Genomic DNA, 27,674 nt, shown 5'->3' on the forward strand with positions numbered 1-27,674 from the left:
AGTCTAAAGTTAGTTTTATGTATCATAATGTATTTTATTAAGAATAGAGAGTACAAAAATATTTCAATTGGTTTATGGTATTTTAAAGTATTATTGTTGGATGCATATGTAATGTTGAGATAAAATACTTTTGAATATCTTAGTGATGTATTTGTGTAAAACCACTGCTTTGAAAGCAATTTGTATTGCACTTATTATCATGATGCATTTTATACTAGTGTTTTGCATAGCATTTATACTTTTGATGTTGTGTTTAGATACATATAGTATACACACTATTGACAGCATTCTGTTGAAGTACCTGTCCATTTGATTCAGTCCATAGGAGGTAATTATGTGTATTATTTTATTTAATGTTTATGTAGTATGATCTGTAAAGATTTAGTTGTATTTAAATGTGAGATGTCTAAGACACATATCTCACACTATGTGCTTATCCCACGGTTGGTTGTCAGGCTGTAATAATACAACAACCGTGAGTGACATAGTTCACAAGGAGGCAGGCCTTGACATCTCAGTACTTGAGCATCTGTTGTAACTTGTGATGGAATGCTTCATAAAACCTCAGAGTTACTCAACACAAACTCCCAGGAGTGGGCAGTCCCAAGTTACGTGATTTCACCCTGTATCATTTGTCAAATGCAGAGCTAAGAGTGAGAACTGCCCCTGACCTGCCCAGAGCATAACTTGCCCCAGAAGCTCAGAACCTTTGGACTCATTGATGTGAACAGTGTTGATCAGTTGAAAAAAGCGAGATCCTGCAGGCGTGTGGACTATGTTGATCCCAAGCGATTGATACACCATATCACTGTGGGGTTGTCCGGCTGTGTTATCACAGTGGAGGATCGCAGGATACTGGACCAATGGGTGACAGCTCGGATAAGCACCTTGAACTTCAGATTATTGAAGACAAGAGAACGATTCGTGTTTGAGTGAGTGAGTTTAGTTTAGTTTTACGCCACACTCAGCAATATTCCAGCTATATGGCGGCGGTCTGTAAATAATCAAGTCTGGACTAGACAATCCAGTGATCAACAGCATGAGCATCGATCTGCGCAATTGGGAACCAATGACATGTGTCAACCAAGTCAGGGAGCCTGACCACCTGATCCGACAAGCATAGGTTACTGAAGATCAATATTCTAACCCGGACCTTCACGGGTAGTTTGACCACAGTAGGCAAACAGGATAGACGCATAAGACGTATCACATAAAACACCTGGGGTGATGGAGGAGGGTAAGGAAGAAGATGAGACAGTATCGCAGAAAGTATTGGGGTAGACTGTAGAAGGTTCACCCAAGGTGGAGAGATTGCTGATAGTAGAAAGATCACCCAAGGTGGAGAGATTGCTGATAGTAGAAAGAAAGATCACTGATAGTAGAAAGAAGGTTGTGAGAGATTGCTGATAGTAGAAAGATCATATTAGAAAGAAGGTGGAGAGATTGCTGATAGTAGAAAGATCACCCAAGTTGGAGAGATTGCTGATAGTAGAAAGATCACCCAAGTTGGAGAGATTGCTGATAGTAGAAAGATCACCCAAGGTGGAGAGATTGCTGATAGTAGAAAGATCACCCAAGTTGGAGAGATTGCTGATAGTAGAAAGATCACCCAAGGTGGAGAGATTGCTGATAGCAGAAAGATCACCCAAGTTGGAGGGATTGCCACTAGAGAAGGGATTGCTGATGGAGGAAGGATCGTTGATACAAGCGCATGAATCGAAGATACCATCTGGATCTCAGCAGAATCTGATGGAGGAACTGAATCCAGTGATGATCAAACAGGTGGGAATAGTTGTCAGGGTTGGAAGGACAAAGGCGAGGAAATGGCAATCCATTAGGGATTGGTGAAGGACCACTACTCTGGATGGAAAGGACTGTGGTTGGAGTATCAGAAGTGATTAAGTGTTGTAAATTCTCACTTGAGTACACATCAGAAGAGGCAACCAGAAATTGAGTCAAGAGCCTTCTTTGTTGTTCATTTAGACTTGAACCGTGAAGATCCTTTTAAAAATTGATCTTCAGTAACCCATAGTAGTCATCAAGTCGACTCTGGTCCAGACAATCCAGTGATTAACAGCATTAGCATTGATCTACCGATTTGGGATATGAAGATATGTGTCCACCAAGTCAGTGAGCCTTACCACCCGATCCCATTAGTCACCTCTAAGCTAGGACTTCTTATGGCAAATATATTTGAAAGACGTAATTAAATTTGGCATATGTATAGTAAGTAGTGGGGTTGCAAAGTGCCATTTTTTTATCTTACATTTTAACTTTTGCAAAAAATTCTCTTGAAATGTATATTCTCACACTGAAAAAACAGTGTCCCAAAAACATTTGCCCAGTGAAACTAAAACTTCACAACTGTTCCTACCACCCAATAGTTTGAAATTTAGTAATAAGATTTGGTATATGCCACAGCAGCCATCCTGAACAATATCCTCTACATTAGTGATCTACACCACCATGGCATTGTTTCTTAAGGTTGGGAAAATTAAACAATTCAACTAATCAGTGCCCAGTTGGGCCATTAATTAATCTCTGCTTGAATTATCTTAGAATTTGCTAATATTGTCACTCTCCTAAAAAGAACTGAAGAGTGGATGTAATGGTCAAAATGTTGATTTTTCATATATTTCAGTTAAAATGGCTCAATTGGTTAAGGAAGTAAACAATTTAGTTAATAATATTTCCACTTTACCTTTTCATATAGCTTCATAGCTTTGCAATGTTAATTAGTTGTAATGGATAAAAGGTTTATTTCTATTTCATAGTTTTGAATGCTGCATTTCATTTTTGAAGAGGTGCTAATGTTATGTCAGCCTTAATAATAAGGGAGATAACTTAAAATTGGGGTGTTCACAATCACCATGTGGTTTGTGCTGCATGCACATGTTGGACATGGGCAGGAGTCATGAAAGGTCTAAAGTAATGGTAGGCCAAACTTATTCACTTATTTGACAAGAGGAATTTGATTGTAAATGCATTTTCTTAACTTGTACCATGTATGATAAGATAATTTTTCATAATTTACGTTTTATAGCTGTTTTGGACTTGACTTATGGAAATTGGCTTTGACTTCAAATTTTGTTCACAAGTATTCTTTTGCTTTAAAGTTGTATGAAAGATATTTGAAATATTAAGCTTCCTGTTTATTCAGTGCAGTTGAGATATTGGTTTCACACATTGTATTTGTGTAAGTTTCAAGTTTGTGCTGTAATTTAAATTGTCCAATATATATGCCATTATGTAGTACATGTGTAAATTTAGGGAACATGATAGCCATATACTTAATTAAGTTCTTTTTATTTGTTACAGTCAATCTAATGTTTGAAACTTAAGACTCAGGAATAAAATGAAGAAACAAAAATTTCATGTTGTTATCAACAGTGGATGTACTAGGGTTATCCTCACAAGAGTAAGTCCTTCTGTCTGCGTGGCAGTTCAAGTCTCTCATTGACTCGTGAGGGCTTGAACAGATTGTTTTCATCTTCCAACACAACATGACGGTCAGTGTTACATGGAGCATCAACAAGCACCTGCAACATAACATGATGTTCAGTGTAACATGGAGCATCAACAAGCACCTGCAACATAACATGATGTTCAGTGTAACATGGAGCATCAACAAGCAGCTGCAACATTACATGATGGTCAGTGTAACATGGAGCATCAACAAGCCCCTGCAACATAACATGATGGTCAGTGTAATATGGAGCATCAACAAGCACCTGCAACATAACACGACGGTCAGTGTTACATGGAGCATCAACAAGCACCTGCAACATAACATGACGGTCAGTGTAACATGGAGCATCAACAAGCCCCTGCAACATAACATGACGGTCAGTGTAACATGGAGCATCAACAAGCCCCTGCAACACAACATGACGGTCAGTGTAACATGGAGCATCAACAAGCACCTGCAACATAACATGATGGTCAGTGTAATATGGAGCATCAACAAGCACCTGCAACATAACACGACGGTCAGTGTTACATGGAGCATCAACAAGCACCTGCAACATAACATGATGGTCAGTGTAACATGGAGCATCAACAAGCACCTGCAACATAACATGATGGTCAGTGTTACATGGAGCATCAACAAGCCCCTGCAACATAACATGATGGTCAGTGTAACATGGAGCATCAACCAGCCACTGCAACATAACATGATGGTCAGTGTAACATGGAGCATCAACAAGCACCTGCAACATAACATGATGGTCAGTGTTACATGGAGCATCAACAAGCACCTGAACATAACATGACAGTCAGTGTAACATGGAGCATCAACAAGCACCTGCAACATAACACGACGGTCAGTGTTACATTGGGCATCAACAAGCACCTGCAACATAACATGATGGTCAGTGTAACATGGAGCATCAACAAGCACCTGCAACATAACATGACAGTCAGTGTAACATTGAGCATCAACAAGCCCCTGCAACATAACATGATGGTCAGTGTAACATGGAGCATCAAAAAGCACCTGCAACATAACACGACGGTCAGTGTTACATTGGGCATCAACAAGCACCTGCAACATAACATGATGGTCAGTGTAACATGGAGCATATACAAGCACCTGCAACATAACATGATGGTCAGTGTAACATGGAGCATCAACAAGCCCCTGCAACATAACATGATGGTCAGTGTAACATGGAGCATCAACAAGCACCTGCAACATAACATGATGGTCAGTGTAACATGAAGCATCAACAAGCCCCTGCAACATAACATGACGGTCAGTGTAACATTGAGCATCAACAAGCACCTGCAACATAACATGACGGTCAGTGTAACATGGAGCATCAACAAGCACCTGCAACATAACATGACGGTCAGTGTAACATGGAGCATCAACAAGCCCCTGCAACATAACATGTATACATACAACCTTACTCGGGACTGATAAAACCCCATGGCGAGGGGAATACAACCTTACTTGGGACTGATAAAACCCCGTATTTCCCGAGACACGATGTGATAACGCATTTATCTAGCCGAATGTTTTTACTAAATCAAAAGAAAACAATACTCATCGAATCGACTTGTTTTTTATTTATGAGATGCCATGTTGACAACAGCTGATCGATTGACCTCAATGCAGCGCACCTTACTAAAGGCTTGGCGATGCACGCTCTTTTTTTTCACATTTTTTTTTATTCACTTCACTTGGATACACTTTGTATGAAACAATCTGTGGACATAGTTTTGTAATGAAATAATATAATGGGTGGCATGTCACTCTGTTTCAAGTTCCACTGGGGGAAAGAGAGCATGTAAAGCTGGAGCAATGGCAGATACACTTGGGTATAAGCTATTTCATTGTCACAATCACAGAACATTTTGGAGTATAATCCATTTTCTCTCAAATAAATTCATATTGAAATTGTTTCTAGCAATATATTTCTCAATGTTATATACGTCTTTTAGTAACCCTTTATATGTGGTGAAGCTTGGTTTCACACCCTTGATATTCATGACAAAAATGTGGCGCTTGGCTAATATGATCATGTGGTTGAGCAAAGGGTCGCTATTAGCACAAAATAGTATATCTTGAGCTGAGAGTACTTAATGTTCTGTGCCGGACACAATTAACAAAATTGGTGAATTCTTTCCAGAATATTCTAATGGTTGGACATTCAATATATACATGATAAATATTCTCACTTACAATACATGATGTACATACGTCATTATCAACTAGTTTCATTTTAAACAACTCTCTCGTTTTGTGTAAATAACTCTATGTATAAATTTGTATTGAAAGTCCAAAAGCTTTCTGCGTCTTAAATGGTTTGTCTATTTTGCAAAAATATGGCGATGCATGCTTTTCTCACTTCGGCGTGGTCACCGGTGGCGCGGGGATAATATGACTTTTGTACTCCCTGCTCGCGGATCGTGACGGGTGTGCATGGTATTTTATCAGAGTCACGTGAACCAATCAAAACTGGACATTCTTACATTAGGCTGGATAAAGGGCATTAACAAGCACCTGCAACATAACATGGCTGTCAAGGTTACATAGGGCATTAACAAGCACCAGGAACATAACATGGCTGTCAAGGTTACATAGGGCATTAACAAGCACCTGCAACATAACATGGCTGTCAAGGTTACATAGGGCATTAACAAGCACCAGGAACATAACATGGCTGTCAAGATTACATAGGGCATTAACAAGCACCTGCAACATAACATGGCTGTCAAGGTTACATAGGGCATTAACAAGCACCAGGAACATAACATGGCTGTCAAGGTTACATAGGGCATTAACAAGCACCTGCAACATAACATGGCTGTCAAGGTTACATAGGGCATTAACAAGCACCAGGAACATAACATGGCTGTCAAGATTACATAGGGCATTAACAAGCACCTGCAACATAACATGGCTGTCAAGGTTACATAGGGCATTAACAAGCACCTTGAAAACAATGCGGTTGTGTCCCTAAAGATCATATGAGATGTTAAAAATTGTCTTCATACTGCACAAGTAACGTTCATTTAACTTTACATCTGGCAAGTTCTTTTAATCTTGTCTCGGAACTAGTGTTGTTACAAGCCTTGCTTGTCTGAGAAACAAGATAGACTGAGTATTCCCAAAGAGATAGGATAAAGATGACATTAAATTAAAAGACAGTAACTGCTCCTTTGACCCACAGTACCTTTAATCAATATTGGCAAAGGAGGGAAGCACAAACCAAACATAATACAGCAGCCTAGAAAACATTTCACCTTAGAGTAAAGACATTCATGCATCTGCCTGGCGTCCCTCTGTAGTATGTCAACATTACTGTAGTGTGGGTAGTACCACTTCAACACTTCCTTCAGTCTCCTCAGCCGGGCAGTTGATACATCATTACAGGTCATGTAGTCTGTAACAAACAGAAAGCAGTCAGTAACTCCATGAATATTTAGTCTGTTGTAAACACATCGTGTTTTGACAAATGTGAGCATATATACTGATTTATACCATAATCAGCAAATAAAATTAGCATACCACCATGACATCTGTACATAATTGAACCCAGACAATCAGTTACTGGTATATATCAACATATCACCATGTTATCAGTTCATGTCAGATTGTCACATACAACACTTCTGTAGTACTGGTATATATCAACATATCACCATGTTATCGGTTCTTATTATATAGGTAGCATTTTTCCTGTACCACGATTGGTCAAAAGACAGTCACATGATTGACTACAAAACACGATATTGACTTTGAGTTTTCTGATAAATTACGATATTGACTTGGGTTACTAAAAACAGACAAGGAATCCCGTACGAAGGGGCTTTTCAGCCAATCAGATCACTTTCGGATAGATGGCACAGTGTGTGCATTAACAGTTTATGTTAATACCCGTTTCTTCTTTCATTATATAATAAAACAATTATAGACTCTTCTTAGAAGTCGATATCGTTTTATTGACCTGAGAAAAACAATATCGACCTCGCAAGCTCGGTCGATATTGTTTTACTCAGGTCAATAAAAAACGATATCGACCTCTACAAGAGTCTATAATTGTATGATGTCAGACAGTCACATATGACACTTCTGCAGTACTGGTATATATCAACATATCACCATGTTATCAGTTCATGTCAGACTGTCACATATGACACTTCTGCAGTACTGGTATATATCAACATATCACCATGTTATCAGTTCATGTCAGACTGTCACATATGACACTTCTGCAGTACTGGTATATATCAACATATCACCATGTTATCAGTTCATGTCCGATTGTCACATACAACACTTCTGTAGTACTGGTATATATCAACATATCACCATGTTATCGGTTCATGTCAGACAGTCACATATGACACTTCTGCAGTACTGGTACATATCAACATATCACCATGTTATTAGTTCATGTCAGACAGTCACATACAACACTTCTGTAGTACTGGTATATATCAACATATCACCATGTTATCGGTTCATGTCAGACAGTCACATATGACACTTCTGCAGTACTGGTATATATCAACATATCACCATGTTATCGGTTCATGTCACATATGACACTTCTGTAGTACTGGTATATATCAACATATCACCATGTTATCAGTTCATGTCAGATTGTCACATACAACTCTTCTGTAGTACTGGTATACATCAACATATCACCATGTTATCGGTTCATGTCAGACAGTCACATATGACACTTCTGCAGTACTGGTATATATCAACATATCAACATGTTAACAGTTCATGTCAGACTGTCACATATGACACTTCTGCAGTACTGGTATATATCAACATATCACCATGTTATCGGTTCATGTCACATATGACACTTCTGTAGTACTGGCATATATCAACATATCACCATGTTATCAGTTCATGTCACATATGACACTTCTGCAGTACTGGTATATATCAACATATCACCATGTTAACAGTTCATGTCACATATGACACTTCTGTAGTACTGGTATATATGAACATATCACCATGTTTTCAGTTCATGTCACATATGACACTTCTGCAGTACTGGTATATATCAACATATCACCATGTTATCAGTTCATGTCACATATGACACTTCTGTAATACTGGTATATATCAACATATCATCATGTTATCAGTTCATGTCACATATGACACTTCTGCAGTACTGGTATATATCAACATATCACCATGTTATCAGTTCATGTCACATATGACACTTCTGTAGTACTGGTATATATCAACATATCACCATGTTATCAGTTCATGTCACATATGACACTTCTGCAGTACTGGTATATATCAACATATCACCATGTTATCAGTTCATGTCACATATGACACTTCTGTAGTACTGGTATATATCAACATATCACCATGTTATCAGTTCATGTCACATATGACACTTCTGCAGTACTGGTATATATCAACATATCACCATGTTATCGGGTTCATGTCACATATGATAACTTCTGCAGTACACTTCTTTGTATATATCAACATATCACCATGTTATCAGTTCATGTCACATATGACACTTCTGCAGTACTGGTATATATGAACATATCACCATGTTATCAGTTCATGTCACATATGACACTTCTGTAGTACTGGTATATATGAACATATCACCATGTTATCAGTTCATGTCACATATGACACTTCTGCAGTACTGGTATATATCAACATATCACCATGTTATCGGTTCATGTCACATATGATGCTTCTGCAGTACTTGTATATATCAACATATCACCATGTTATCAGTTCATGTCACATATGACACTTCTGCAGTACTGGTATATATCAACATATCACCATGTTATCAGTTCATGTCACATATGACACTTCTGCAGTACTGGTATATATCAACATATCACCATCTTATCAGTTCATGTCACATATGACACTTCTGCAGTACTGGTATATATCAACATATCACCATGTTATCAGTTCATGTCACATATGACACTTCTGTAGTACTGGTATATATCAACATATCACCATGTTATCGGTTCATGTCAGACTGTCACATATGACACTTCTGCAGTACTGGTATATATCAACATATCACCATGTTATCGGTTCATGTCACATATGACACTTCTGTAGTACTGGTATATATGAACATATCACCATGTTATCAGTTCATGTCACATATGACACTTCTGCAGTACTGGTATATATCAACATATCACCATGTTATCAGTTCATGTCACATATGACACTTCTGTAGTACTGGTATATATCAACATATCACCATGTTATCGGTTCATGTCACATATGATGCTTCTGCAGTACTTGTATATATCAACATATCACCATGTTATCAGTTCATGTCACATATGACACTTCTGCAGTACTGGTATATATCAACATATCACCATGTTATCGGTTCATGTCACATATGACACTTCTGTAGTACTTGTATATATCAACATATCACCATCTTATCGGTTCATGTCACATATATGGCTCTCTTATATTATGATGGAACAAATTTTAGAAATCACAAACTCACAACATAATTACAAATATACCCGAGAGGATTTGTGCACAAGAACACACTTTTGCCTGCAGGAGTGTGGTTGTATTCAAACTACTGGACAGGAACATGTCGAACTGGCATCACCAACGGTTTGAGAGTGAGGAATCAAATCCAAGATGCCACAATCAGTCAGATACTAACATGAATCAGTTTTTCATGTTTAATAAAATGTATTCGCCCCACTTTCGTATCAAATATACACTGAGACAAAATATCGATATTCAATCGTATCAAGGTAACCTACATAAGAGTCAAGTATTCAACAAGATACCAATGACTTAATCGGCAGGTTGGAGAGAAATAAAAAAATTATCAAAAGTTGTCAACCATAACAAGGTATGTTGTCTTTTCATATGGAACAGATACATCAAACAGTGTTGACAATCAGGGTCAAATAGTAATAATATCAATTGTATAGGCTAATTTTACAAATAATTTGTTTTGGCTGATTGAAAAAGGAAATTTGTACAAGCTATTTACTTTATTAGGTTTATTACAACTATATTTCATGAAAGAACTCAGAGTCTTCGTGGTATTAAAGCCTTTCAATTGTTGGTGAGATACAAGAAAATGTCTGCCATTAAGACTATGTCTGGTGCTATCATCTCTCTTCATGCAATCAGACAACATGAGCACACACATCATCCTTGTTATATTACCAGTTGTATGAAGCTATGAGAAGACTACTAACCTGCAGACACATCATCCTTGTTATATTACCAGTTGTATGAATCTATGAGAAGACTACTAACGTGCAGACACATCATCCTTGTTATATTACCAGTTGTATGAAGCTATGAGAAGACTACTAACCTGCAGACACATCATCCTTGTTATATTACCAGTTGTATGAAGCTATGAGAAGACTACTAACCTGCAGACACATCATCCTTGTTATATTACCAGTTGTATGAAGCTATGAGAAGACTACTAACCTGCAGACACATCATCCTTGTTATATTACCAGTTGTATGAATCTATGAGAAGACTACTAACCTGCAGACACATCATCCTTGTTATATTACCAGTTGTATGAAGCTATGAGAAGACTACTAACCTGCAGACACATCATCCTTTGTTATATTACCAGTTGTATGAAGCTATGAGAAGACTACTAACCTGCAGACACATCATCCTTGTTATATTACCAGTTGTATGAAGCTATGAGAAGACTACTAACCTGCAGACACATCATCCTTGTTATATTACCAGTTGTATGAAGCTATGAGAGGACTACTAACCTGCAGACACATCATCCTTGTTATATTACCAGTTGTATGAAGCTATGAGAAGACTACTAACCTGCAGACACATCATCCTTGTTATATTACCAGTTGTATGAAGCTATGAGAAGACTACTAACCTGCAGACACATCATCCTTGTTATATTACCAGTTGTATGAAGCTATGAGAAGACTACTAACCTGCAGACACATCATCCTTGTTATATTACCAGTTGTATGAATCTATGAGAAGACTACTAACCTGCACACACATCATCCTTGTTATATTACCAGTTGTATGAAGCTATGAGAAGACTACACTAACCTGCAGACACATCATCCTTGTTATATTACCAGTTGTATGAAGCTATGAGAAGACTACTAACCTGCAGACACATCATCCTTGTTATATTACCAGTTGTATGAAGCTATGAGAAGACTACTAACCTGCAGACACATCATCCTTGTTATATTACCAGTTGTATGAATCTATGAGAAGACTACTAACCTGCAGACACATCATCCTTGTTATATTACCAGTTGTATGAAGCTATGAGAAGACTACTAACCTGCAGACACATCATCCTTGTTATATTACCAGTTGTATGAAGCTATGAGAAGACTACTAACCTGCAGACACATCATCCTTGTTATATTACCAGTTGTATGAAGCTATGAGAAGACTACTAACCTGCAGACACATCATCCTTGTTATATTACCAGTTGTATGAAGCTATGAGAAGACTACTAACCTGCAGACACATCATCCTTGTTATATTACCAGTTGTATGAAGCTATGAGAAGACTACTAACCTGCAGACACATCATCCTTGTTATATTACCAGTTGTATGAAGCTATGAGAAGACTACTAACCTGCAGACACATCATCCTTGTTATATTACCAGTTGTATGAAGCTATGAGAAGACTACTAACCTGCAGACACATCATCCTTGTTATATTACCAGTTGTATGAAGCTATGAGAAGACTACTAACCTGCAGACACATCATCCTTGTTATATTACCAGTTGTATGAATCTATGAGAAGACTACTAACCTGCAGGCACATCATCCTTGTTATATTACCAGTTGTATGAAGCTATGAGAAGACTACTAACCTGCAGGCACATCATCCTTGTTATATTACCAGTTGTATGAAGCTATGAGAAGACTACTAACCTGCACACACATCATCCTTGTTATATTACCAGTTGTATGAAGCTATGAGAAGACTACTAACCTGCAGACACATCATCCTTGTTATATTACCAGTTGTATGAAGCTATGAGAAGACTACTAACCTGCAGACACATCATCCTTGTTATATTACCAGTTGTATGAAGCTATGAGAAGACTACTAACCTGCAGACACATCATCCTTGTTATATTACCAGTTGTATGAAGCTATGAGAAGACTACTAACCTGCAGACACATCATCCTTGTTATATTACCAGTTGTATGAAGCTATGAGAAGACTACTAACCTGCAGACACATCATCCTTGTTATATTACCAGTTGTATGAAGCTATGAGAAGACTACTAACCTGCAGACACATCATCCTTGTTATATTACCAGTTGTATGAAGCTATGAGAAGACTACTAACCTGCAGACACATCATCCTTGTTATATTACCAGTTGTATGAATCTATGAGAAGACTACTTACCTGCAGACACATCATCCTTGTTATATTACCAGTTGTATGAATCTATGAGAAGACTACTAACCTGCAGACACCAACTGAAGCATTGCAAGAGTCTTTCCCCCTGGTGCTGCACAAAGGTCAAGGACTGAATCATGTGGCTGGAGGTCAAGTGCAATAACCGGCAAAATTGATGATGCATCAAGTAGGTAGTAACCTGAAGAAAAAACAAACACTGATTCCTCATCCATGAGAAATGGAAACTGATCCTTTCATGAAATACCACATCAATATTAAGGCAGGACTATACTGGTTACCTTGACCTTGGTTCGGAACTACTGATCTGACACACTTTACACAACAGATATTCGGGTTGAAATGTGAAGACTGATTGTGGATGTAGAAAACAACACAGTGACTGATACAGGCAGGTTGATTAGTACCAAATGTAATGACTTTGGTGAAGAGCACCTCCTTGGTTCAATATGGTCATGATAATTTATGTCTTCTGTAGCGTGTGCAGTTTTGACTGGAGACATACGACTTACTTGGGCCTACTATTGTGATGGTCATGGTGACAGATTTACACTGAAGATGTTCCATGTCTTAATGCTGTCACATGCTTTATATTCTGTACACATACCAATACAAGCGATCATCATTACCATCTGACTAGTCTTCATTGCTTTAATCATGTAACTGTATGCTTACCTGTCAAGCGGCATGTTGTGGTGTCATCATGCATGGTGTGGTGCATAACGCGATGTGTCATTGTGCATGGTGTGGTGCATGTTGTCATGTGTCATCATGCATGGTGTGGTGCATTTTGCCATGTGTCATGCATGGTGTGTGGAGCATGTTGTCATCATGCATGGTGTGGTGCATGTTGCCATGTGTCATCATGCATGGTGTGGTGCATGTTGCCAAGTGTCATCATGCATGGTGTGGTGCATGTTGCCATGTGACATCATGCATGGTGTGGTGCATATTGCCATATGTCATCATGCATGGTGTGGCGCATGTTGTCATGTGTCATGCATGGTGTGGTGCATGTTGCCATGTGTCATCATGCATGGTGTGGTGCATGTTGGTATGTGTCATCATGCATGGTGTGGTGCATGTTGCCATGTGTCATTGTGCATGGTGTGGTGCATTCTGTCATGTGTCATGCATGGTGTGGTGCATGTTGCCATGTGTCATCATGCATGGTGTGGTGCATGTTGTCATGTGTTACCATGCATGGTGTGGTGCATGTTGCTATGTGTCATCATGCATGGTGTGGTGCATGTTGCCATGGGACATCATGCATGGTGTGGTGCATATTCCCATATGTCATCATGCATGGTGTGGCGCATGTTGCCATGTGTCATGCATGGTGTGGTGCATATTAACCATGTGTCATCATGCATGGTGTGGTGGTGCATGTTGTCATGTGTCATCATGCATGGTGTGGTGTATTATTTTGCCATGTGCCATCATGCATGGTGTGGTGCATGTTGGCATGTGGCATCATGCATGGTGTGGTGCATGTTGCCATGTGTCATCATGCATGGTGTGGTGCATGTTGGTATGTGTCATCATGCATGGTGTGGTGCATGTTGTCATCATGCATGGTGTGGTGCATGTTGCCATGTGTCATTATTGCATGGTGTAGTGCATTCTGTCATGAGTCATCATGCATGGTGTGGTGCATTTTGCCATGCTGTCATCCATGGTGTGGTGCATGTTGCCATGTGTCATCATGCATGGTGTGGTGCATGTTGTCATCATGCATGTTGTGGTGCATGTTGCCATGTGTCATCATGCATGGTGTGGTGCATGTTACTTAAGTGTCATCATGCATGGTGTGGTGCATGTTGCCATAGTGTCATCATGCATGGTGTGAATTGCATGTTGTCATGTGTTACCATGCATGGTGTGGTGCATGTTGCTATGTGTCATCATGCATGGTGTGGTGCATGTTGGTATGTGTCATCATGCATGGTGTGGTGCATGTTGTCATCATGCATGGTGTGGTGCATGTTGCCATGTGTCATTGTGCATGGTGTGGTGCATTCTGTCATGTGTCATGCATGGTGTGGTGCATTTTGCCATGTGTCATCCATGGTGTGGTGCATGTTGCCATGTGTCATCATGCATGGTGTGGTGCATGTTGTCATCATGCATGTTGTGGTGCATGTTGCCATGTGTCATCATGCATGGTGTGGTGCATGTTGCTAAGTGTCATCATGCATGGTGTGGTGCATGTTGCCAAGTGTCATCATGCATGGTGTGGTGCATGTTGTCATGTGTTACCATGCATGGTGTGGTGCATGTTGCTATGTGACATCATGCATGGTGTGGTGCATATTCCCATTTGTCATCATGCATGGTGTGGTGCATATTCCCATATGTCATCATGCATGTTGTGGTGCATGTTGTCATGTGCCATCATGCATGGTGTGGTGCATGTTGTTAAGTGTCATCATGCATGGTGTGGTGCATGGTGCCATGTGTCATCATGCATGGTGTGGTGCATATTACCATGTGTCATTGTGCATGGTGTGGTGCATGTTGATATGTGTCATCATGCATGGTGTGGTGCATGTTGCCATGTGTCATCATGCATGATGTGGTGCATGTTGCTAGGTGTCATCATGCATGGTGTGGTGCATGTTGCTATGCTGTGTCATCTGGCATGGTGTGGTGCATGTTGCTTAAGTGTCATCATGCATGGTGTGATGCATGTTGCTATGTGCCATCATGCATGTTGTGGTAAATGTTGCTAAGTGTCATCATGCATGGTGTGGTGCATGTTGCCATGTGACATCATGCATGGTGTGGTGCATATTCCCATATGTCATCATGCATGGTGTGGTGCATGTTGCTATGTGTCATCACGCATGGTGTGGTGCATGTTGCCATGTGTCATCATGCATGGTGTGGTGCATGTTGCCATGTGTCATTGTGCATGGTGTGGTGCATGTTGGTATGTGTCATCATGCATGGTGTGGTGCATGTTGCCATATGTCATCATGCATGGTGTGGTGCATGTTGCCATGTGTCATTGTGCATGGTGTGGTGCATGTTGTCATGTGTTACCACTGCATGGTGTGGTGCATGTTGCCATGTGTCATCATGCATGGTGTGGTGCATGTTGCCATGGGACATCATCACGTAATTGTGGTGCATATTCCCCATATGTCATCATGCATGGTGTGAAACATATGTTGCCATGTGTCATGCATGGTGTAGTGCATGTTGCCATGTGTCATCATGCATGGTGTGGTGCATGTTGTCATGTGTCATCATGCATGGTGTGGTACATTTACCATGCTGCCATCATGCATGGTGTGGTGCATGTTGCCATGTGGCATCGCTAAGCATGGTAATGTGCATAATTGCCATGTGTCATCATGCCATGGTGTGGTGCATGTTGGTATGTGTCATCATGCATGGTGTGGTGCATGTTGTCATCGCATGCATGGTGTGGTGCATGTTGCCATGTGTCATTGTGCATGGTGTGGTGCATTCTGTCATGAGATCATCATGCATGGTGTAGACATTTTACCATGTGTCATCCATGGTGTGGTGCATGTTGCCATGTGTCATCATATGCATGGTGTGGTGCATGTTGTCATCATGCATGTTGTGGTGCATGTTGCCATGTGTCATGCATGGTGTGGTGCATGTTGCTAAGTGTCATCATGCATGGTGTGGTGCATGTTGCCAAGTGTCATCATGCATGGTGTGGTGCATGTTGTCATGTGTTACCATGCATGGTGTGGTGCATGTTGCTATGTGTCATCATGCATGGTGTGGTGCATGTTGGTATGTGTCATCATGCATGGTGTGGTGCATGTTGTCATCATGCATGGTGTGGTGCATGTTGCCATGTGTCATTGTGCATGGTGTGGTGCATTCTGTCATGTGTCATCATGCATGGTGTGGTGCATTTTGCCATGTGTCATCCATGGTGTGGTGCATGTTGCCATGTGTCATCATGCATGGTGTGGTGCATGTTGTCATCATGCATGTTGTGGTGCATGTTGCCATGTGTCATCATGCATGGTGTGGTGCATGTTGCTAAGTGTCATCATGCATGGTGTGGTGCATGTTGCCAAGTGTCATCATGCATGGTGTGGTGCATGTTGTCATGTGTTACCATGCATGGTGTGGTGCATGTTGCTATGTGACATCATGCATGGTGTGGTGCATATTCCCATATGTCATCATGCATGGTGTGGTGCATATTCCCATATGTCATCATGCATGTTGTGGTGCATGTTGTCATGTGCCATCATGCATGGTGTGGTGCATGTTGTTAAGTGTCATCATGCATGGTGTGGTGCATGGTGCCATGTGTCATCATGCATGGTGTGGTGCATATTACCATGTGTCATTGTGCATGGTGTGGTGCATGTTGATATGTGTCATCATGCATGGTGTGGTCCATGTTGCCATGTGTCATCATGCATGATGTGGTGCATGTTGCTAAGTGTCATCATGCATGGTGTGGTGCATGTTGCGCGTCATCGCGTGATGTGGTGCATGTTGCCGTAATGTCATCATGCATGGTGTGGTGCATGTTGCCATGTGTCATTGTGCATGATTGTGATGCATGTTGGTATGTCGTAATCATCATGCATGGTGTGGTGCATGTTGCCATATGTCATCATGCATGGTGTGGTGCATGTTGCCAAGAATGTCATCATGCATGGTGTGACATGTTGCTATGTGCCATCGTACGCCATGCATGTTGTGGTAAATGTTGCTAAAGTGTCATCATGCATGGTGTGGTGCATGTTGCCGTGACATCATGCATGGTGTGCATGTTAATATATCCTGCATATCTGTCATCATGCATGGTGTGGTGCATGTTGCTATCATGTCATCATGCATGGTAGTGCATGCTGGTTGCGTATCATCATGCATGGTGTGGTGCATGTTATGTCATGTGTCATTATGTGCATAATTGTGGTGTTACATGTTGGTATGTGTCATCATACATGGTGTGGTGCATGTTGCCATATGTAATCATCATGCATGGTGTGGTACATGTTACCATGCGTCATTGTGCATGGTGTGGTGCATTCTCATCATGTGTCATCATGCATGGTGTGGTGCATGTTGCCATGTGTCATTGTGCATGGTGATAGTGCATTCTGTCATGTGTCATCATACATGGTGTGAGTACATGTTGCCATGTGTCATCATGCATGGTATTTTGTTATATGCATGTTGTCATGTGTTACCATGCATGGTGTGAGTGCATGTTGCTATGTCTCATCATGCATGCATGTGGTGCATATTCCCATGGGACATCATGCATGCAGTGTGGTTACATATTCCCATATGTCATCATGCATGGTAAGTGGCGCATGTTGCCATGTGTCATGCATGGGTGGTGCATGTATGCCATGTGTCATCATGCATGGTGTGGCATGTTGTCATGTGTCATCATGCCATGGTGTGGTGCATTTTACCATGGTGCCATCATCGCATGGTGTGGTGCATGTTGGCATGTGGCATCATGCATGGTGGTGGTGCATGTTGCCATGTGTCATCATGCATTGTGTGGTGCATGTTGGTATGCGTCAATCATGCATGGTGTGGTGCATGTTGTCATCATGCATGGTGTGGTGCATGTTGCCATGTGTCGTATTGTGCATGGTCATGCATGGTGCATTCTGTCATGTGTCATCATGCATGGTGTGGTGCATTTGCCATGTGTAATCCATGGTGTGGTGCATGTTGCCATGTGTCATCATGCATGGTGTGGTGCATGTTGTCATCATTATACATGTTGTGGTGCATGTTGCCATGTGTCATCATGCATGGTGTGGTATGTTGCTAATGTCATCATGCATGGTGTGGTGCATGTGCCAAATCATCATCATACGTAATTGTGGTGCATGTTGTCATGTGTTACCATGCATGGTGTGGTGCATGTTGCTATGTGTCATCATGCATGGTGTGGTGCATGTTGGTATGTCATCATGTGCATGGTGTGGTGCATGTTGTCATCATGCATGGTGTGGTGCATGTTGCCATGTGTCATTGTGCATGGTGTGGTGCATTCTGTCATGTCTCATCATGCATGTGGTGTGGTTGCATTTTGCCATACATGTGTCATCCATGGTGTGGTGCATGTTGCCATGTGTCATCATACATGGTGTGGTGCATGTTGTCATCATGCATGTTGTGGTGCATGTTAGTACGTATTACATCATCATGCGTGTTGGTGCATGTTGCCCATGTGTCATCATGCATGGTGTGGTGCATCATTGCCAAGGTCATCATGCATGTGGTGTGGTGCATGTTGTCATGTGTTACCATGCGTGGTGTGGTGCATGTTGCTATGTGACATCATGCATGGTGTGGTGCGCATATTCCCATATGTCATCATGCATGGTGTGGTATATTCCCATATGTCATCATGCATGTTGTGGTGCATGTTGTCATGTGTGCCATCATGCATGGTGTGGTGCATGTTAAGTGTAATCTCATGCATGGTGTGGTGCATGGTGCCATGTGTCATCATGCATGGTCGTGGTGCATATTACCATGTGTCATTGTGCATGGTGTGGTGCATGTTGATATGTGTCATCATGCATGGGTGTAGTCCATGTTGCCATGTGTCATCATGCATGATGTGGTGCATGTTGCTAAAGTGTCATCATGCATGGTGTGGTGCATGTTGCTATGTAATCATCACGCATTGTGTAAGTGCACATTACCTGTCATGTCATCATGCATGGTGTGGTGCATACTGCCATGTGTCATTGTGCATGGTGTGATGCATGTTGGTATGTGTCATCATGCATGGTGTGGTGCATGTTGCCATATGTCATCATGCATGTTATACATGCGGCAGGTGCATGTTATAGATTGTCATCATGCATGTAATGATGCATGTTGCTATAATGCCATCATGCATGTTGTGGTAAATGTTGCTATTTGTCATCATGCATGGTGTAGTACATGTTGCCATGTGACATTGCATGGTGGTGTATGCATATTCCCATATGTCATCATGCATGTGTGTGGTGCATGTTGCCTTCATGTAGTATCACGCGCCATGTCATTGTGGTACATGTTGCCATGTGTCATCATGCATGGTGTGGTGCATGTTGCCATGTCATCATGCATGGTGTGGTGCATGTTGGTATGTGTCATCATGCATGGTGTGGTGCATATTGCCATATGTCATCATGCATGGTGGTGCATGTTGCCATGTGTCATTATTGCATGGTGTGGTGCATGTTGTCATGTGTTACCATGCATGGTGTGGTGCATGTTACCATGTGTCATCATGCATGGTGTGGTGCATGTTACCATGGGGACATCATGCATGGTGTGTGCATATTCCCATATGTCATCATGCATGGTGTGTGCGCATGTTACATCATGTGTCATGCATGGTGTGGTGCATCATTGCCATGTGTCATCATGCATGGTGTGGTGCATGTTGTCATGTGTCATCATGCATGGTGTAGTGCATTTTGCCATACATGCCATCATGCATGGTGTGGTGCATGTTGCCATGTGGCATCATGCATGGTGTGGTGCATGTTACCATGTGGCATCATGCATGGTGTGGTGCATGTTGGTATGTGTCATCATGCATAATTGTGGTGCATGTTGTCATCATGCATGGTGTGGTGCATGTTAATTACATTTGCCATAATGTCATTGTGCATGGTGTGGTGCATTTTCTGTCATGTGTCATCCATGGTGTGGTGCATGTTGCCATGTGTCATCATGCATCATACGTGGTGCATGTTGTCATCATGCATGTTGTTGTGCATGTTGCCATGTGTCATCATGCATGGTGTGGTGCATGTTGCTAAAGTGTCATCATGCATGGTGTGGTGCATGTTGCCAAGTGTCATCATGCATGGTGTGGTGCATGTTGTCATGTGTTACTTACATACCATGAATGGTGCATGTTGTTGCCTATGTGACATCATGCATGGTGTAGTGCATATTCCCATATGTCATCATGCATGGTGTGGTGCATATTCCCATATGTCATCATGCATGTTGTGGTGCATGTTGTCATGTGCCATCATGCATGGTGTGGTGCATGTTGTTAAAGTGTCATCATGCATGGTGTGGTGCATAAGTGCCATGTGATCATCATGCATGGTGTGGTACATATTACCATGTGTCATTGTGCATGAATTAATGGTGCATGTTGATATGTGTCATCATGCATGGTGTGGTGCATGTTGCCATGTGTCATCATGCATGATGTGAGTGCATGTTGCTAAGAATGTCATCATGCCACATGGTGTGGTGCATGTTGCTATGTGTCATCACGCATGGTGTGGTGCGTTATGTTGCCCATGTGTCATCATGCATGATTGTTGGTGCATATTGCCATGTGTCATTGTGCATGTTGTGATGCATGTTGGTATGTGTCATCATGCATGGTGTGGTGCATGTTGCCATATGTCATCATGCATGGTGTGGTGCATGTTGCCAAGTGTCATCATGCATGGTGTGATGCATGTTGCTATGTGCCATCATGCATGTTGTGGTAAATGTTGCTAAGTGTCATCATGCATGGTGTGGTGCATGTTGCCATGTGACATCATGCATGGTGTGGTGCATATTCCCATATGTCATCATGCATGGTGTGGTGCATGTTGGTATGTGTCATCACGCATGGTGTGGTGCATGTTGCCATGTGTCATCATGCATGGTGTGGTGCATGTTGCCATGTGTCATTGTGCATGGTGTGGTGCATGTTGGTATGTGTCATCATGCATGGTGTGGTGCATGTTGCCATATGTCATCATGCATGGTGTGGTGCATGTTGCCATGTGTCATTACATAGTGTGGTGCATGTTGTCATGTGTTACCATACATAATTGTGGTACAGCATGTTACCATGTGTCATCATGCATGGTGTAGTTACATGTTACCCATGGGACATCATGCATAGTGTAATGAATATTTCCATATGTCATCATGCATAGTGTGGCGCATGTTACCATGTGTCTGGTACATGGTGTGTAATTGCATGTTGCCATGTCATCATGCATGGTGTGGTACATGTTGTCATGTCATCATGCATGGTGTGCGTACATTTGCCATAATACCATCATGCATAGTTAAGTGCATGTTACCATAGTGGCATCATGCATGATTGTGGTACATGTTACCATGTAATCATCATACATAGTGTGTGTGGTGCATGTTAGTATAATGTCATCATACATGGTGTAGTGCATGTTGTCATCATGCATGGTGTGGTGCATTCTGTCATGTGTCATCATGCATGGTGTAGTGCATCATTTGCTTATGTGTCATTGTGCATGGTGTGTGGTGCATTCTGTCATGTAATCATCATGCATGGTGTGGTGCATTTTGCCATGTGTCATGCATGGTGTGGTGCATGTTGCCATATGTGTCATCATGCATGGTGTGGTTACATTTTGTCATCATGCATGTTGTGGTGCATGTTACGTTATGTGTCATCATGCATGGTGTGGTGCATGTTGCTATAAGATGTCATCATGCATGGTGTGGTGCATGTTGCCAGAGTGTCATCATGCATGGTGTGGTGCATGTTGTCATGTAAGCCACCATGCATGGTGTGGTGCATGTTGCTATGTGTCATCATGCATGGTGTGGTGCAGCATGTTGCCATGTGACATCATGCATGGTGGTGCATATTCCCATATGTCATCATGCATGGTGTAGCGGATGTTGCCATGTGTCATGCATGGTGTGGTGCATGTTACCATGTGTCATCATGCATGGTGTAGTGCATGTTGTCATGTGTCATCATGCATGGTGTGGTGCATGTTGTCATGTGCCATCATACATGATAATGGTGCATGTTGTTAAGTGTCATCATGCATGGTGTGGTGCATGGTGCCATGTGTCATCATGCATGGTGTGGTGCATATTACCATGTGTCATTGTGCATGGTGTGGTGCATGTTGATATGTGTCATCATGCATGGTGTGGTGCATGTTGCCATGTGTCATCATGCATGATGTGATGTGCATGTTGCTGGGGTGTCATCATGCATGGTGTGGTGCGCTGTTAACTGCTGTCATCACGCGGATGGTGTGGTGCGCATGTTGCCATGTGTCATCATGCATGGTAATGGTGCTATCATTGCCATAATGTCATTGTGCATGGTGTGATGCATGTTGGTATGTGTCATCATGCGCCCATGGTGTGGTGCATCATTGCCATATGTCATCATCATGCATGGTGGTGCATGTTGCAAGTGTCATCATGCATGGTGTGATGCATGTTGCTATGTGCCATCATGCATGGTGTGAAGTAAATGTTGCTAAGTGTCATCATGCATGTGTGGTGCATGTTGCCATGTGACATCATGCATAATTGTGGTGCATATTCCATATGTCATCATGCATCGTGTGGTGCATGTTGCTATGTGTCATCCACGCATAATTGTGGTGCATGCTGCCAGCGTGTCATCATACATGGTGTGGTACATGTTGCCATGTGTCATTGTGCATGGTGTGGTGCATGTTGGTATGTGTCATCATGCATGGTGTGGTGCATGTTGCCATATGTCATCATGCATGGTGTGGAGCATGTTGCCAAGTGTCATCATGCATGGTGTGATGCATGTTGCTATGTGACATCATGCATGGTGTGGTAAATGTTGCTAAGTGTCAGCATGCATGGTGTGGTGCATGTTACCACTTGTCTTCATGCATTGCGTAATTGCATGTTACCATACGTGCCATCATGCATGGTGTGGTGCATGTTACTAAAGTGTCATCATGCATGGTGTGGTGCATGTTGCTAAAGTGTCATCATGCATGGTGGTGCATGTTGCCATGTGTCATCACCACATGGTGTAGTGCATGTTACCATGTGACATCATGCATGGTGTGGTGCATGTTACCATGTGACATTATTGCATGTTGTAGTGCATGTTGCCATGCGTCATCATGCATGGTGTGGTGCATGTTGCCATGTGACATCATGCATGGTGTGGTGCATATTACCATATGTAATCATACATGGTGTGGCGCATGTTGCCATGTGTCATGCATGGTGTGGTGCATGTTGCCATGTGTCATCATGCATGGTGTGGTGCATGTTGGTATGTGTCATCATGCATGGTGTGGTGCATGTTGTCATCATGCATGGTGTGGTGCATGTTGTCATCATGCATGGTGTGGTGCATGTTGTTGCCATGTGTCATCATGCATGGTGTGGTGCATGTTGTCATGTGTTACCATACGCGGTGTGGTGCATGTTGCTATGTGTCATCATGCATGGTGATACATGTGCCATGTGACATCATGCATGTTGGCATTATGACATCATGCATGGTGTGGTCATACGTAATTATATTACGTTGCCATATGTCATCATGCATGTGTGTCGTAATGCATGGTGGTGCATGTTGTCATGCATGGTGCCATGTGTCATGCATGGTGTGGTGCATGTTGCCATGTGTCATCATGCATGGTGTGGTGCATGTTGTCATGTGTCATCATGCATGGTGTGGTGCATGTTGCCATGTGTCATTGTGCATGGTTTGGTGCATGTTGTCATGTGTCATCATGCATGGTGTAGATGCATTTTGCCATGTGTGCCATCATACGTGGTGTGGTGCATGTTGCCATGTGCCATCATGCATGGTGTGGTGCATGTTGCCATGTGTCATCCTGCATGGTGTGGTGCATGTTGGTATGTGTCATCATGTATGGTGTGGTGCATGTTGCTATATGTGAACATGCATGTAACATGCAACACACAGGTGTAACACTGATGACAAACATGGTAAACATGACAATATTCTACAATGATGGCCTATGCATGGCCTGTTCACCAGCCATGTGTATCCGGTGGTTTTGCTTGAGTTAACCAACGGTTGGAACAGTTCCACGGGTAGCTGTAATTCGGTTTGTAATCTGTTTTAGGATGATTAGCTCTAGAAGGTTTCAACCAACACATATCTGTGCCACATTTTTATAACTAGTTTGTGTGTACATGGCTGATTTTATGTCTAATTGCACACTCACCCACGAGGTTTGTAGAATCTAATTTGGGAGCAGGGAACGTTGACACGTCACCTTTGTTGAAGGCAAACATTCTTAACTCCTCCGGTAAGGTAGCTGGTATTGGCATAACGGTGCTCACTTGGATGTCTCTAGGCTCAAACATGCTCTGCTGCACCTCTGCCATCTTCAGGATCTCTTTCTCGGAGTACACTTTATCCACAGGCATAAACTCACTTAAATTTGTGTCAGGATTCAATGACAAAGGGTCAATGAGATCACATCACCAGTGTGTTTCAACTCTTTGCTAGATAAGTCAGATTTTTGATTGAAAATATGTATTGTCAAACATAGTTTTGTTGCAGCATGATCTTGGAGATTCCAGTCTTCAAGACCTGGTTCCCTCACTGGACCTTGAAGTTCATCAGTTTCTTGCTTGTTTGTCTTCATTAGTTTGTTCACTGTTGTGTGTTTGGGCAATGTTGATGATGTTTTTAGCCCCCAGACTTTCCAGTCTGCTACCTGACTCACTCCAAGTCTGAATAGTTGTTACTTGAGGGCAGAGTATTTCTGCTGGAGACAACAACGCCACCCTGATGGAGGGCCACGACTCTCCATACACTGGCTTGTAAAAGGTGTCAAAAGTGTTCCAAAGCCAGTGTAGAAGAGTGTGGCTTTTCTTTTCTCAGTTTGTTGCCTGTGGAAAATAAACTTCGCAATAATTTGTCAATCTAGCATACAAGTGGTAGCCATTGCTTTTTCAATTCAGTACTTACTGTTGAAATGTTCATTAACACTAAGGAGATTGGTTGTATTGGTCAAACAGTTAAATGCATGAGGATCATAAGAATTTATTTACATACTTGCACATCAGTTAGATCTTGCTCTACATGCAGGATCCCACAGGTCTTGATGTATCAGTGCATCCTATCACCATCAACTACATATTAAGAGTTGTTCATCTTAAGGGCTGTCAAACATTTAAATTCTTCCCTAGCAATTTAATAATGGACTGGATCTGTGCACAAAGAAGCACAAGAAATACATAAGCAGACATGTTTTCATAACTTGGGAAAAGAAAATAATGACATTGTTAGGCAACTTGTTGACATCGTTTGGTTCTTGACCCTGTTTAATGAATCATTTCAATTACCAGTACACTTGCACTCAAAGCATAACACTCCAATGTTGACGTCAAGGAAAACATCAGAAAACAAGAAAGTCTTCAACATGTTCAACATGATTCTTGAAATGACCGCAAAACTGAACGAGTATAACTTCAAACATATCTGGAGTTACATGACATACGTGACTACTCAGGCTTCCCTGGTATTATAAGATTCACATGTAACATGGTAAACCATTAAGACTCTTTGGATCACGCCAAGGCTATTTGGAACAGTACTTTCCATGAAAAGGTTCAGAAAAACATCAAGTCTATATAACATATGAAGACAGCCTGAAAAAAATGACAGACTCATATCAAGATTATCTTCAGGCATAAAAACATGTACCCAAACTGATCGGTAGCATCCTTAAAGGAGGACCTGACTCAGGCTGTCTGCAACTGCCACTAATAATGTCACTCAAATAGCTGCCATCAACTAATTATGCATATGAGTACGAGAACTGGGCTATCAGCCATAACAGCAGCTAACTTAGACTTTTTGAGGAAAGAGACTTTGTCTTAATCATGCATTCCTGAACACTGATTATGTACCATATGATCTATTGAGGTATTGAGGTATTTTGTTATAGCATACAGCACATATCAATTAATTTCTTCAAGAAGCCAACAGCCAGCTATCAAACAATACAGTTCTGTATTGTTCAGTATACAGCAAATACATATTTTTTATCAGCTTACAGATTCATACAAGAGTCATCAGAAAATGACAAGTCTCCTTAGCCCAAAACAAATTCGAAGAGAACAAATCATCTGACAGTTACTTTAAGTAAACTTGATGAGGGAACTTCTATCTAATCTTTCTGTCAAAATACAAAAGTATAGTTATTGAGATTTAAAAAATTAACATGGAACTGGGAATAGGAACTTTGTTTTCCTTGTGGGAAAGCAACATCAAGAGTCAGAATCAAACATAAAAGAAAATACAAACTAAAAACATAATTCCATAAATACCATGAGGCACCAGCTGACAACTGGGTCTCGATGTGTGCACAGCTTCATGAAAGAATATTTATTGGTTTTAGCGATAGGATCCGAGCCAACAAAGCACAGTGAGCGGGTCTAAATCAAACTTGTTACCATGGAAACAAAAGAAATATAAATTCTAAACATCCTAAATAGTGCTGAAGGGGTTGTTGTCAGCAGTGGTACTACAGGTGTGTACCTCAGGTGCGTTTTCTTTACACAGAACATGTACCCTAGACAAAATCAAAATCAAAATACAGAAACGTTCCCTACAATGATTCTATCTTTACTGAGTCATACTGTTGTCTTACATGCATTTTGATTGCATTGTTTGAGAAGTTGTTATCCATTAAATTTTGTTTGATTGCATGTGAGAACCCATTATGAGTCAAAGTCAAACTTGTTGCCATGGAAATGGAAAAAATAAACTTGTAAAATGCACAAATGTAGCCGAAATGACCCAGGTTTGGATGAAAAATATGGAAGAGCCTCTCCAGAAATGACAGCAATTACACACACACACACACACACACCCACACCTAACTGTGAAATATGAACGGTCCCCATCGATATTACTTGCAGTATTCATGACACACCGCTTCGGTTTGAACATTAAATCACCGGTGTAACTATAG

At 41.3% G+C, this 27,674-nt stretch overlaps 1 protein-coding gene across 1 annotated transcript in view; it reads right to left on the reverse strand.

Moving 5' to 3' along the window:
• LOC124274131 (5-methylcytosine rRNA methyltransferase NSUN4-like) overlaps nt 1–27,674 on the reverse strand; it is a 28,774-nt gene that overhangs the window by 769 nt on the left and 331 nt on the right. Inside the window, exons 2-5 of the mRNA XM_046709454.1 lie at nt 24,912–25,584; nt 12,986–13,117; nt 6,754–6,893; nt 3,415–3,539 (exon numbers count right to left, since the gene is read on the reverse strand). Of these exons, the coding sequence (XP_046565410.1) occupies nt 3,415–3,539; nt 6,754–6,893; nt 12,986–13,117; nt 24,912–25,116 (602 nt within the window). The 5' untranslated portion in view covers nt 25,117–25,584. The remainder of the gene's footprint in view (nt 1–3,414; nt 3,540–6,753; nt 6,894–12,985; nt 13,118–24,911; nt 25,585–27,674) is intronic.

This window comes from Haliotis rubra, unplaced genomic scaffold (genome assembly GCF_003918875.1).
Source record: "Haliotis rubra isolate DU_JTF1 unplaced genomic scaffold, ASM391887v1 Scf188, whole genome shotgun sequence".
Taxonomy (NCBI): domain Eukaryota; kingdom Metazoa; phylum Mollusca; class Gastropoda; order Lepetellida; family Haliotidae; genus Haliotis; species Haliotis rubra.